This window comes from Python bivittatus, unplaced genomic scaffold (assembly GCF_059951505.1).
Source record: "Python bivittatus isolate LINGU-HERP-01145 unplaced genomic scaffold, Pbiv_v1 ctg000840_np1212, whole genome shotgun sequence".
Classification (NCBI taxonomy): domain Eukaryota; kingdom Metazoa; phylum Chordata; class Lepidosauria; order Squamata; family Pythonidae; genus Python; species Python bivittatus.
The window spans coordinates 3,446,387-3,458,859 of record NW_028277113.1 but is presented as its reverse complement, the minus strand read 5'-3'; the positions used below and the strand labels follow the sequence as shown (position 1 = coordinate 3,458,859).

The window sequence follows — 12,473 nt, the reverse complement described above, 5'->3', positions numbered from 1 at the left end:
CAGAGAAGAAAACAAACAAATAATTGAGTTTAAACTTTAAGAATTTTAGTATTCACAGACTTGAGGTCAGCATGAATTTAAAAGGCCTTTTTACATATAAGCACAGACCTTTGGGTACACAGATGATTTAGCAATTTAATCCCAATAGATATTGAACCCACAGTTTGCAAACAAATATTACATAAAATTAGCTTATCAAATTATTTTCTGGAGAGGGGATCCCTCGCAATACCACAGTTTGCCCCTAGTGGTGAGTATGGCCCCTTCTTACATGGACTTTGTGGAAGACGGATACACGAGAATGCACCTGGGATAGAATTCTAATTAGCTATATTAAATGTATTTTCTTTTTTAATAAGGAAATTGCTCACAGGCAGAAGACTAAGGTATCCCTGCAGGTGACAGGATGTAGCTAATATCAGAGACAAGCATTAGCTACTGCTTCTGTGGATGGAAAAATCCCTTGAAAGCTAAACACTAACTGGTGTAACCACACAGAAGACTTCCAGGGTTTCTTTGTAAGGCAGGCATGAATGAAATTGACTAGATGTTAGTAATAGCCATTGCAATTTCTTCTTCTGTATTTCCTTGTATCTGAACCAGCTATATAAGATTGCTTGACTATGTGCTTTTGATCTTGCTAAAGGAAACATTGCCAGATGTGTTCTTTGTGGGGTTGCCCAAACTCTGCAGACTCTTAATAAAGGTATTGGAGACTTCACAAATGGATTCTGATTAAGTAGAGGTACAGACCTGAACCTTATCACTTAGGCAGCTGAGAAGGGAGAAGAATGCTGAGGGAACTCAGGAAAGTTTTCTCCAACATCTTCCAGAAATTTGTTAGGATCCAGTAATTTCGGAAGGCCTTCAAAGATTAGTAATCTTCTTGTCCTGAGTGAAATGCAGAACCATGAATGTTGAATGTTATGTCTTGTATTGCAGGATGATGGATACTGTGGAATGATTTATGATTTTGCTTTGTATTCTTTGATTAATACTATGGTTATTTGCTGACTTGTAAACCACTTAGAGTCAGCTAGATGGTAGCAGTATAAAAAATATAATGCAGTGTAGTATAAGTGAAAACCGATTTATGAGAAAAGTAGCCTGTTAAGCTGCTTGTAGCTAACAAAAAGTGAGAACAATACAGATTTTGGGAAGGGAAAGAACTTAGCCTTGAAAACTAACAGTAAGTTACCAGGTAGACTTATGGCAAGCCAATTAAGGCAGAGTCTCTTTGAAACATTTCCTTCTAACACCCCCACCTCTGGGCATTGTTGCCTCTTTTTGAACCCATTGAACTTCTCCTCTGCCTGGTTCCCATAGCCTTTCATACCTCAGTGCAAGTTGGACCTCTGTTCTTGGACTTGCTAAATGTTATGAGTGAGTTGGCTGCATGGAAATTTAATTGTATTCCTCTCCCATTTTCATTATGTCTGCACTAGAGTATGTTAGAGAACAAAGAATGTAATTTCTTCCTTCATATACAGTGGTACCTCGGGTCACGAACTTAATTCGTTCCGCGACTCTGGTCGCGACCTGAATTGGTCGCGACCTGAATCAAATTTTCCCATAAGGTTCAATGTAAATACGGTTAATCCGTTCTGACCCCTTCGAATTTGGTCACTTACCGATTTTGGTCACGTCCCGAATCAAATTTTCCCATAAGGTTCAATGTAATTACGGTTAATCCATTCTGAACCATATGTATTTTTTTTTTAAATCACAAAAATATGACACAAAGTACAGTACAAAGAGAGAGAACGCTAACCTTGCTCTTTGTGACTTCTGGCGTGGAGGACAGGAAGGGTGGGGAGGCGGTTATTGCTTGGAGGGAGAGTCCCCCTCCCTACAGGAAGCCACGACCACATGTCACGGCAGGGAAAATGGCCATAGATCCTGTTCGTCATCCGATCCAGCGTTCATGAACGGAAGCAAAATTTTGTGAACGGTGCTGTTCGTGACCCAAATTGTTCGTGAACAGAAGCGTTCGTGACCCGAGGTACCACTGTATTTATTTTGTGATTCAATAATAATTCATTCTTTCTATGTGACCAATCTGTTTCCATGTATTTGTTCCATGCTGATCATTCACTTTCATATTCAATCCACATTCATTCAGTACTTATTCATTCTTCAAGTTATTTCTTTCTTTTTCAACCACACACAGTTCTGAACTATTAAATTCCCACTGAATTCAACAATTTTATGTTTCTCTCACCATTCTCAATTCTCATTTCCATTTAACAAATCAGACACTCTTATGAAAAGCAATTGTCCCTTCGTCTAACAATTGTTCTTCCTTTTTCTACATAAAGGACTACACACTATTCACTATGTTTCTGCCAACATTTACATATCTTAACATTTCTTCATCCATTTCTCCATCTTTAGTCAAAGTTCTACTAAAGTGCATAACATTACCTCTATTTTTTTTGCCAGTTAAACTTAAAATAATTCATTTTGTTTTTCCTGTCAAATACTACTATCTTGGTCTTTGATACATTGATTTTTAAATTCATGGCCCTTGTTACATCATACAATCTGGCTAACATTTGCTGCAAATTGTTGGGGTTCACAGCCAACAACATGGCATTGAGTGAATACAAAAAAGTACAAAAAAGTATTAATCCCCAATTAATAACACCACAAGCATTCCTTACTCATGGAATATATTAAATAACTAAGGGAATATCTTTGTCTTATTCTCACTTAAGTGTTAAGCTATTCACTTAGCATTTCAATTGTTCTCACTAATCCTTAACTTTCATCACATTACATTTTATTATCACATTTCATTTATTCTATTCAACAACCAACTTTCATCTCCTATTGGTTCAAAGCATTCCAAAATTCAAGCCTATTCCCTTTAACATATGCTTCTCTAAATCCACAAATATACAATAAAATTTCATTCTAACATTCAAATATTTCTTAATAACCTGCTGAAGAGCAAAGATCCAGTCTGCACACCCTAATCAACATATAGCTGCATTACCATTTCCATATTTTGCTCATTGTTACCTCTCAGTCAGAATTCTACCAGTACCCTTTATAAACTAATCTTCAATATGGACAATACTTGTCAGATGAGGCATATATATTGGCTAGTATGCCACCAGTGCAATCAAAGCCCAATTTACCCCAACCATGCTTATGCTATTCTATACAGACTAGGATCTCTAATCTAGAGCGTATTTTGCAAGCCAGCCTGCTATTGCCTGTACCCCTACAACACATGCAATGTATTTGAGATACAATATTTTTCACAGAAGCCTTTGCCTTGTAGGTTCTTCCCCAACCTCCCTTCATTCACCTGAACCTACTAGCTATGCTGGTTTGTTCTTCTCCAGACTTCTGTTTTATTGTCATTTAATTCTGCTTACCTCGTAGCCCTTGATATTTAAGAACACTTTATGGGATATTTACATTGCACATTCTAGAATAGAGGAGTACCAGCTTGATTGAATGATTATATGACATCAAGTCAGTGTCGACTCTTAGCAACCACATAGATAGATTCCCCCTCCCCCCAGGTTGCTCTGTTTTCAACCTGGTCTTTCAGTCTTCCAAAGTACATTCATCACCACTGTAACTGAGTTCATCCATCTTGCTGCTGATTGTCCTATCCCTTTCCTTTCCTTTCCTTTCCTTTCCTTTCCTTTCCTTTCCTTTCCTTTCCTTTCCTTTCCTTTCCTTTCCTTTCCTTTCCTTTCCTTTCCTCCCCTTCCCCTTCCCCTTCCCCTTCCCTTCCCCTTCCCCTTCCCCTTCCCCTTCCCTTCCCCTTCCCCTTCCCTTCCCCTTCCCTTCCCTTTTCCTTTTCCTTTTCCTTTTCCTTTTCCTTTTCCTTTTCCTTCCTTTTCCTTTCCTTTCCTTTCCCTTCCCTTCCTTTTCTTTCCCTTCCCTTCCCTTCCCTTCCCTTTCCTTTCCTTTCCTTTCCTTTCCTTTCCTTTCCTTTCCTTTCCTTTCCTTTCCTTTCCTTTCCTTTCCTTTCCTTTCCTTTCCTTTCCTTTCCTTTCCTTTCCTTTCCTCCCCTGCCCCTGCCCCTGCCCTTTCCCCTTTCCCCTTTCCCCTTTCCCCTTTCCCCTTTCCCCTTTCCCCTTTCCCCTTTCCCCTTCCCCTTTTCTTTTCTTTTCTTTTCTTTTCTTTTCTTTTCTTTTCTTTTCTTTTCTTTTCTTTTCTTTTCTTCCACCTCTCCCAGCATGATAGACTTTCCCAGAGAGTTAGGTTTTTGCACTGTATGTCTGAAGTAGGATGATGTGAGCCTGGGTTGATTTGTTCAATGATCCATTTGTTTGTTCTCTTGGCTATCCTTGGTTTCTCAGTCTTCTCCTGAGTACCAACTTTAATATACAAAAACATCTGTGAAGCAGTGATAAGCTTTTGGGCTGGATGGCCATGGTCTAGCCTTCTTTTGTTTTGACATTTCACCAGCACCTGTGGCTGGCATCTTCAAAGGCAGAGTAAGCTGCTTTGTGGTGTACCTCTCAACAGCTCACAGGCAACTGAACTGGGCTGAACTGTCTCTTGTTTTTGAACCTGGCAAGATGATCAGGACTTATATAAATACAATTCAGATATTGTGCTAAGCTATTGTATGGTTGCTTTGCTTTTGATTTACATGTTGCACAGTCCTAACTGTTGTGGTAGGTAAATCATGATTTCTGGAAAGTGTATCATGTGAACCCAAACAAATTTTGTTTGTTCTTTAAATAAGCCAAACACTAAATTAGCAATGGTATGTGAGCCCAACTAGAGTCAGATGCATTACTGTTTACTCTCAGCCAGAAACATCTGTGTAGATGTAAAAAAGGGTGAGGCATCAATCGTGCTGTCACAGCTGCTATCTTCACTTTTTTTTAACTCCCTTCCCTGTAGGCACTCCTGCTCTTAGCTGACTGGTTGACAGAATTCTAATTCTTTCAAGGAGTTGCCTCATTTAATCTTAGTACCTTGTCTGCAAACACTTGATTCTTTAAACAGAGCACTGAATGACATCAGTGCAACACCAGCACTTCATAACCTGTGAGTTTGGACTGGCACACATCTGTTTACTTGCTTGTTGGCATTGATATTAGCTCTACTCCTGTAAACATTTATTTAGAAGTACATTTAACTGGATTCAGAAGAGACATTTCAATTAACATGCATCGACTTGGGTTGAATGCTTCATAGCCATAAGCCATTACAGAAGGCATCCATTGGTTCATAATTAATAGTAAATCATCAAACTGAACAAAAACAATATTCATATGACATATATTTGACTATAAAAACCTATTTTTTAAAAGTCTATAAACTGTAGGCCATCCTTTTGTATACATGCAAATTTAACAAATTGCTCTGTAGCAAAACTATCTCTATTCTTTAATAAAAATGGTTAATCAATTCTGAATCTGTTCCTGAAAATATTTCATCGCTAACCCTGGGCCTGATATGAACGGTATTTTGTTAAATAATGGTAACCTAATATGTTACTATTCTCTGCATGTCCACCCTTCACAAATCATCACTTTAGTTATCCTTAGTTGTTGTTATTTTTCCTTGCGTTAATCACTTAAATGCCATTAGAAACACTACTTGGCTAAAGTCAGCCGTTCATCATTTAGCAACTTCTTTGTTGTCTGTTTTTGATTTAATAATACTGTTCTTACCAGGTTTGCTCCATGCACAGATCCCCTGCTTTTTCAGGATTGCCTCTGTTCAGTCTCATTCAGAATACTTTTCCAAAACAACGAGTGTGTGTGTATGTATGTGTCCTTTCTTTTCCACTTCAGAAATAGAAAATCTCTGGTGCCCTGGATCAGACTGACCTATTTGTTGTTTGAAAATTTTACTCAGTAATTTGTTTCCAAAGGAACACAATCTTTGCCAACCCCCACATTTCTGAATAATCAGTAATGTGAAAACTTAATTTACGTGCAAGACTAATCAATATGATTTTTGTTTATATTCCATTGAAGTCACTTCCAATCAATAAAACAAATCAAGGTAGATTAAAATCTATAAAATAACAATAAAAACAACAAATAGATAATGGAAGCATACTGGAAAGTGAAACTCTCTTACTAAATTAGGGAAGAGCCATGAGAAAAGGCAGCCAGTAAAAGTGTTCAAATTGGATTTATGAGCCGCAGTAACAAAATTACTGAGAGAGAAAAAAAATGTTCTAAACTTTGATGATCTCTTTGGGGAAGAGAAAGGCTGTAGAACTGCACTTAAGAACACAGTTCTGAATGCTTTTATTGGAAATACAATTAAAATGTTTACATATTCTCTGTTAATTTTTTTTCAACTCTATCTTTCATTATTTTCCATTTAGCCTTCTGACATGGTGTTAAAGAATCATTGCTTCTTTATTACAAAGCAGAGAAATAACTCCTGAGTGTAGAATAACAAAGCCATTTAGATGCACCAAATGCTATTATTATAAATGATTAGAGGCTGTCAATTTCTATTGTTTTCTTCTATTCCCTTCCCTCTCAACCTTCTGCATCTGCAGGTACTTCATAGACTGGAAGAATGATATGGATAGCTACTTTACTATAGATGGAAATGAAGGAACTATTGCCACAAATGAGTTACTTGATAGAGAGAATACTGCACAGTACAATTTTTCAATAATTGCAAGTAAAGTTAGTAAGTACAATAGATATGGGATAGATGTCATTCTAGAACTGTCTTTGTTATATTGTTTGATAATTTTGGTGAAATAATTTGGCAAAATGTCTGTCTTTTTTATGTTCTCTTATGAAATAGAGCATGTCATGACACTCGGTTCAGCAGATTTCCTATGTTTTTGGCAGACTCCTGAGGATCTTTTAGGGATCAACTTCAAGAAATCTATACTTTTTGTCAGTAATTAGCCTCATTCACCATGATTCCATTCCTAGAGCTCTCAGCCCTGAGAAAAGTCAGCTTGTTTTTTCCAATAAGCAGCTTTAAAAAAAATGGGCATGACTCTTCTTCCTCTTGGTGTGGGGCATAAAAGATGAGATCACTATTAGTTTTAGTGCAGCTCTGAAATTTCATTCAGCTGCATCATATCCAGTGCCCTGTAGCTTGTCTATAATTTGGATTGATGTGTACCTCATATTTACCACCTGGCTCCATGTATATAAGTTATTCCTTCTCTGAGAACAATTAAGACCTCTAGTTGTCGGTGTAAAGTAACATATGAAGTTCCAATTTCAGGTAATGAGTGGGCAGGGATAGTGCAGTGTACTTGTTGGTTACAAATCTAGTCAAAGGACAATTGTAGAAGAACTCAATAAGCATCAAGTGTTTTATCCTATTGCTCACTAGAGGCATTAGAAGTAGAGAAGCAAACAACAGACCACCTCTTTATCTATGTCTTTATTTCTGTTCTGTTTCCCCTAATTGGAAGGCTCTTAGACTCTCTTTCAACCTGCTTCCTACAGGGAGATTAGATCTCTCTTTTCTCTTTTGCTCAACCATGAACACAGAAAACTTGGACATGCAGGTTTTGTATCAGGGCATGTAACTTCATTCATACATTTTAAAAGAGTTTAATTCTATTCAGACACATATGACGTGTTTAACAGAAACCCTAGAGAATGAACTGAAGGATTATTCTTACAGAGATTGCAAAAGTTCTATTGCATCACAAGGGAATGCACTCCCATATGGGCAATTACATGATCAGAGGGAGGTGGGCTTTACAATGAACGAAGAATGCATTCTACAGTTGCTTTCCTTTCAGACTAGTGGTTCAATCCATTGCTTTCCAGCTCTGCATAAAGATATCCCTCTTAATTGCAACATTATGAGTCACCAGCTGTTTGTCTCCAATCATATTTTTAATAACTATAAAGGTCTCTTTTTCTTTGTTTGATTATTATGTTTAATTAAGTTTCAATAGTTTTTGTGGGTTGGGGGAAGGGTATGTGTCTCTACAGTTTAATGATGGCTCAGAAACAAGCAGGCTTCCAAGAATAACTTTCCAAGAGAGTTCAGTGTCCTTGCAAGCTTGTATAATTACTGATTAGACATTCTGGGTACAGCACTGCAAAAATTAATCATAACTAAATACACTGAAAATGCATCATGGTTATGATTAATAAAGCCCATTGGTGTCAGTGGGATTTGTTTTGAGTCTATTTTGCTGGAATCTGCCTATTATAATTTTTAAAGTATTACAAACACATTTAAGTAAATGGAAATCTAATTCAAAATGTCTTGATGGAGGCTCTAGTTTCATTTCTGTCTGAATCCCATTGATAGAAAACATTGATAGAAAATCCATGTTCCATGTATATTTTTTCTCTCTATTCATCAAATACTCAGTTCTGCATCATACTATAATATTATTTTGCTGTTCAATAAAGGAAAATGTATGCACTCATCATGAATCAGCTAAAAGTGTACTCAGCATGATTGGTGGGGGGGAAAACTACTTTGTCTTCCTTGTTTATGTCATTTTACTTGTATTTTAAAAGTTGACTATTCAAATTAACATTTAAATCTTAATAATTTGAAGACAAGAAATGTTAAACAAGCCTACTATTGACTGATATCTGCCAACAAGCATCCCTGTACAAAGCCTGACAAAAAAATCAGGGTCTCTTTTTTCCTTCTCAAAATCTTTTTTGGTTATTTTCCACCCAGTTTCAAAATATCTGGAGGTATGACATGTCTATGTAAAACTGAGTAGTTTCTGTTTCGAGCATTTTAAACATTACATTTAAATCCTAATTCCATTTATACAAGGTTTGTATAAATCAGGGCTGCATGCAGTCCTCAAAAGCTTTGATGATGAGAAATAGAGGAAAATTAGTAAATATATTGGGAATAATCATATGAATTTATTTAAATCAAATTAATGAAATACATGTATATAAAATTTCATTTCATTTTTGGCCTGGCCCAATCTATCTGTTGGAGTGCACTGTACTTCTTATGTAAATGTAGCAACCCAAAATATGTTCTGGGTTGAGTGCTTGACATCCTTGACATCCTTCATTTTACCTTAACACCACATTACACCTAATTGTAACCCATGTATGAGCACCTGGAGACACTGAACCTGTGGTCAGGCAATATTCCTGCAGTAATACCCAGAGCAGGTATTAAACCATTACTCTGATGTTTATAGACGTACCATAACTCCAGCTAAAGCTGGGTAGCTCATCCAAGGTCATTTTTCCCCATCAAAACCATAACAGCCTCCAGACACTATTACACATCTACAGCATCTCTAGTTTCAACTGAGTGGACATGTAAATCAGACTGTCATCAGAATACTGGGGCAAAGGATGAAACTTCCACACCCTCCATCATTTATCACATCCCCAGGTCCAGCAGCACACACCCTGCCTGGCCACTTGAAGAAGCCAGGAGAGATATGGATCTAGCTCACTCATGGCAGACCAGCTGTCAAGTATGCTATCTACTTTTTCAGAGTCCACAAGCTCAAAATAATCCTGGTTGAAATGCAACCAGGTTGCCTCATTCACCTCACTTGTCTCTGTCCAACAGGCATCCTGTGAAGAAGAAATGTATTTGTTTTCTTGCTTAGTTTGATATGTTCTCATTTGAGTTTGGTCATGTCATCAGGATTGGTACAATTTCTTGGAAAACTAGACCAAAATCATATAAAGATTATAGGTTTATATTTCAGGTATTCGTTTTTAGAACTAATGTGTAGCTGAATTGCCTCCAGAATATAAGATCTGCACAAGATGAGTTTTCTGTTTGTGGAAAAGTATATGTGTGCCATGCATAGGCTTGTTATCCACAAAATGTGATGGCAGTTTGCCTAGGTCCTGTGTGTATATGGTTGCTTAAACCTAGATCCCTGGTTATTTGTGGTAGTCTACACAGGGAAGAACGACTATACGTACGAATTGTATATTGTAAATGTTTACTCATTTCCTGCAGAACAAATAATAAGTGCTTTCTAATATGTATGACAAATTATATAGCTGAGTCTTCTGTGCAGTCATTATATCATTATTAGGCACAGTCCATTTTGTATGAGAGATTTACCCAATCAGTCTAAAAGGGCATATCAAGAAAGATGGGCAGTTCTATTTTTCATTGCCTTATGTAATATAATATTGCCTAGGATAGTACCAATATTTCATTGCCTGTTTTAAAATTCTTTTCCTAATAGGCAATCCACTCTTGACCAGCAAAGTTAATGTCATCATAAATGTTCTGGATGTCAATGAATTTCCTCCAGAAATTGCAGTGCCCTATGAATCTTATGTGTGTGAAAATGCAAGGCCAGGACAGGTACATTATTCTTTTTCTATAATAGACATGCAGTCAATTGTGTGTGGATATAATCATATATAATGGCTAACAAACTACAAAAACTAACTTAAGAGAGCCTCCTTGAGCTTCTATCATCCACTGTTTTATTTATATGCATATTAATCACTAGTCGTTGCAGCCTAATAATTTGTTTGGAAGTCTACTCATGGCTCAGTGACAAAGAAGCGATGATATGCATTGTCCTGAGGGGTTACATTGGTTTCTCTTGGAAAATGGATATTTTGCCCATGGGCAAAACGTATCATGGCAACCATTTTATGTGAACATTTAGCATGTGCTCTCAACATTTCAAACATGCCCACCAATCCAAAAAAAGTTGCCTACTCCTGATTTGTCACAACTCTGAAAAGCAGGTCAGTTTCATTAATCCTATGTTGCATACTGACAGCTGAGGCTAAGTGTATAATTGTTTATCTATGTTCACGTAATAACTTTCCAGTAGAACTGGGAGCAACAAAAGCAAAGCAGAAATCTTCTGGAGAGACGTTATATCCATTGAAGGCCAGAGAAACAGCGCTTCAATTTTTAATTTTTATTTTGGCTCAACTTCATGTTTAGTTTCTTGTGCTCCTTGCAGGGAAATCCATGATCTGGAACCCAGTGCAGAAGAGGCTGTCTTTTATGTATATAGCTAATTCGGTTCTCTTGAAGGAGAGGGCAAATTATCATATACTTGATGAAGACTGCAAATTATGGGCAGTCTATGCAAGAAGAAGACATTCAGATATCCTGGCTGCATGATACTTGGGGCTTTATAGACAAAAAAAAAAAAAAAAAAGGATATTCCTTTGGGCTCAAAAGCAAATAGAATTATTTCAAAACTGATGCATATAAACCACATGCCAGCGATCATTCTGACCACTATGATATGCACTAGCTGATAAATCCATATAGAACATGTTAAAGTGCTCTAAAGTAGTTAAGACACAGCAGATCTGCAACTAGATCTCCCTTGCCCAAGAGGAAGCTCAGATGGCTGACTAGCAAAGCTGAACAAAGGCAACATTGGTTACAGTAGCCATTTAATCCTGTAAAAGCAGTATTTTATCAAAGAGGATTCCTGTCTTATCCTTCAGAAATGGTAAAATTTGATCCAGGTTAGGCTATACCCAAGATCCTAAACTGGCATAGATTCTGATGAAACTAACCTTATCTGGATTTGGAGCCTTAGTTTATCAGTTCAGAACTACTCTGTTATTGCATCCAGATTTCCATAGATAACAGGCATCAGGAGAAAAGGTAAGTTAGAGCTGAATGTCTTCAGTATAGTGATGAAAGCCAGCCCAAGAATTTCAGGTAGCTCCCCAAAATAGCTACACGTAGATAGAACCTCAAAATTTAGCCAAGAAAAACTGGAACTCTCATAAATGGTACCTCAATTCCCATACCAGCCCAAAAATGCAATGAGTGATACTACAGACAATCACTGAAAGTTCGAGAAGAATCGTAAATGATGCACTCCTACTTTTTGAATTCTTAATGTAGGTAATCAACAGCAAGGTGACTAAGCCTATTTCTGTCTTCAAATGAGGCTTTAATCCACATTTAACAGAGTAAAAAAAAAAAAAAATGAGAATGCCTTGAGTTCTTTTTTCACTCAGGACACTAAGATGTGACTTTAAAAAGAAAAATAGAAACTGTTGATGACATCAAGCAAAGGTTTACTTTCTTAATTTTAACTTCCTTTTAGGGAAAATAATAATTTATTTCATAGAAATGTTAACAGCCTTCATGATCCAAAAAGCCATAGACATGTTGGCTAGACTCAAATCTTTATACTCTCCTCCAAGCAACTTGATCATTTCCTAGTTAAAAGCTCATAGTACTATTCATCGTGCCCTAATCTATCCTGTATTTTTTCATCATGTGTGCATTGCATACTGTTTGACCTACCAAGCCAAAGATACTCCACCTACTGTGTATGGTGACCCATCAAAAACTTAATAACTGTTCTTTTTAATGCATACCTGAGAATGCAAAAATAGAGTGCATCAATCACCTTTACATGGTAACATATGGGTGGCAAACCACATTTTGGCATGGGGATCAAAGTTGTTCAAACTTGTAAAAGATTATTTTTTTAACTTTAATGGAGAATTCACTCATTGTTCAGCAAATTAACAGTTATTCTTCAAAAGATATGTTCAGCTACCATACAATGAGCCTTCGGGGTA

General features: G+C 36.9%; 1 protein-coding gene across 1 annotated transcript in view; it reads left to right on the top strand.

Annotated features, from left to right (window-relative positions):
- Window positions 1-12,473, top strand: part of CDH12 (cadherin 12) — a 303,004-nt gene that overhangs the window by 280,039 nt on the left and 10,492 nt on the right. Inside the window, exons 8-9 of the mRNA XM_088130662.1 lie at window positions 6,503-6,639; window positions 10,136-10,257. Of these exons, the coding sequence (XP_087986788.1) occupies window positions 6,503-6,639; window positions 10,136-10,257 (259 nt within the window). The remainder of the gene's footprint in view (window positions 1-6,502; window positions 6,640-10,135; window positions 10,258-12,473) is intronic.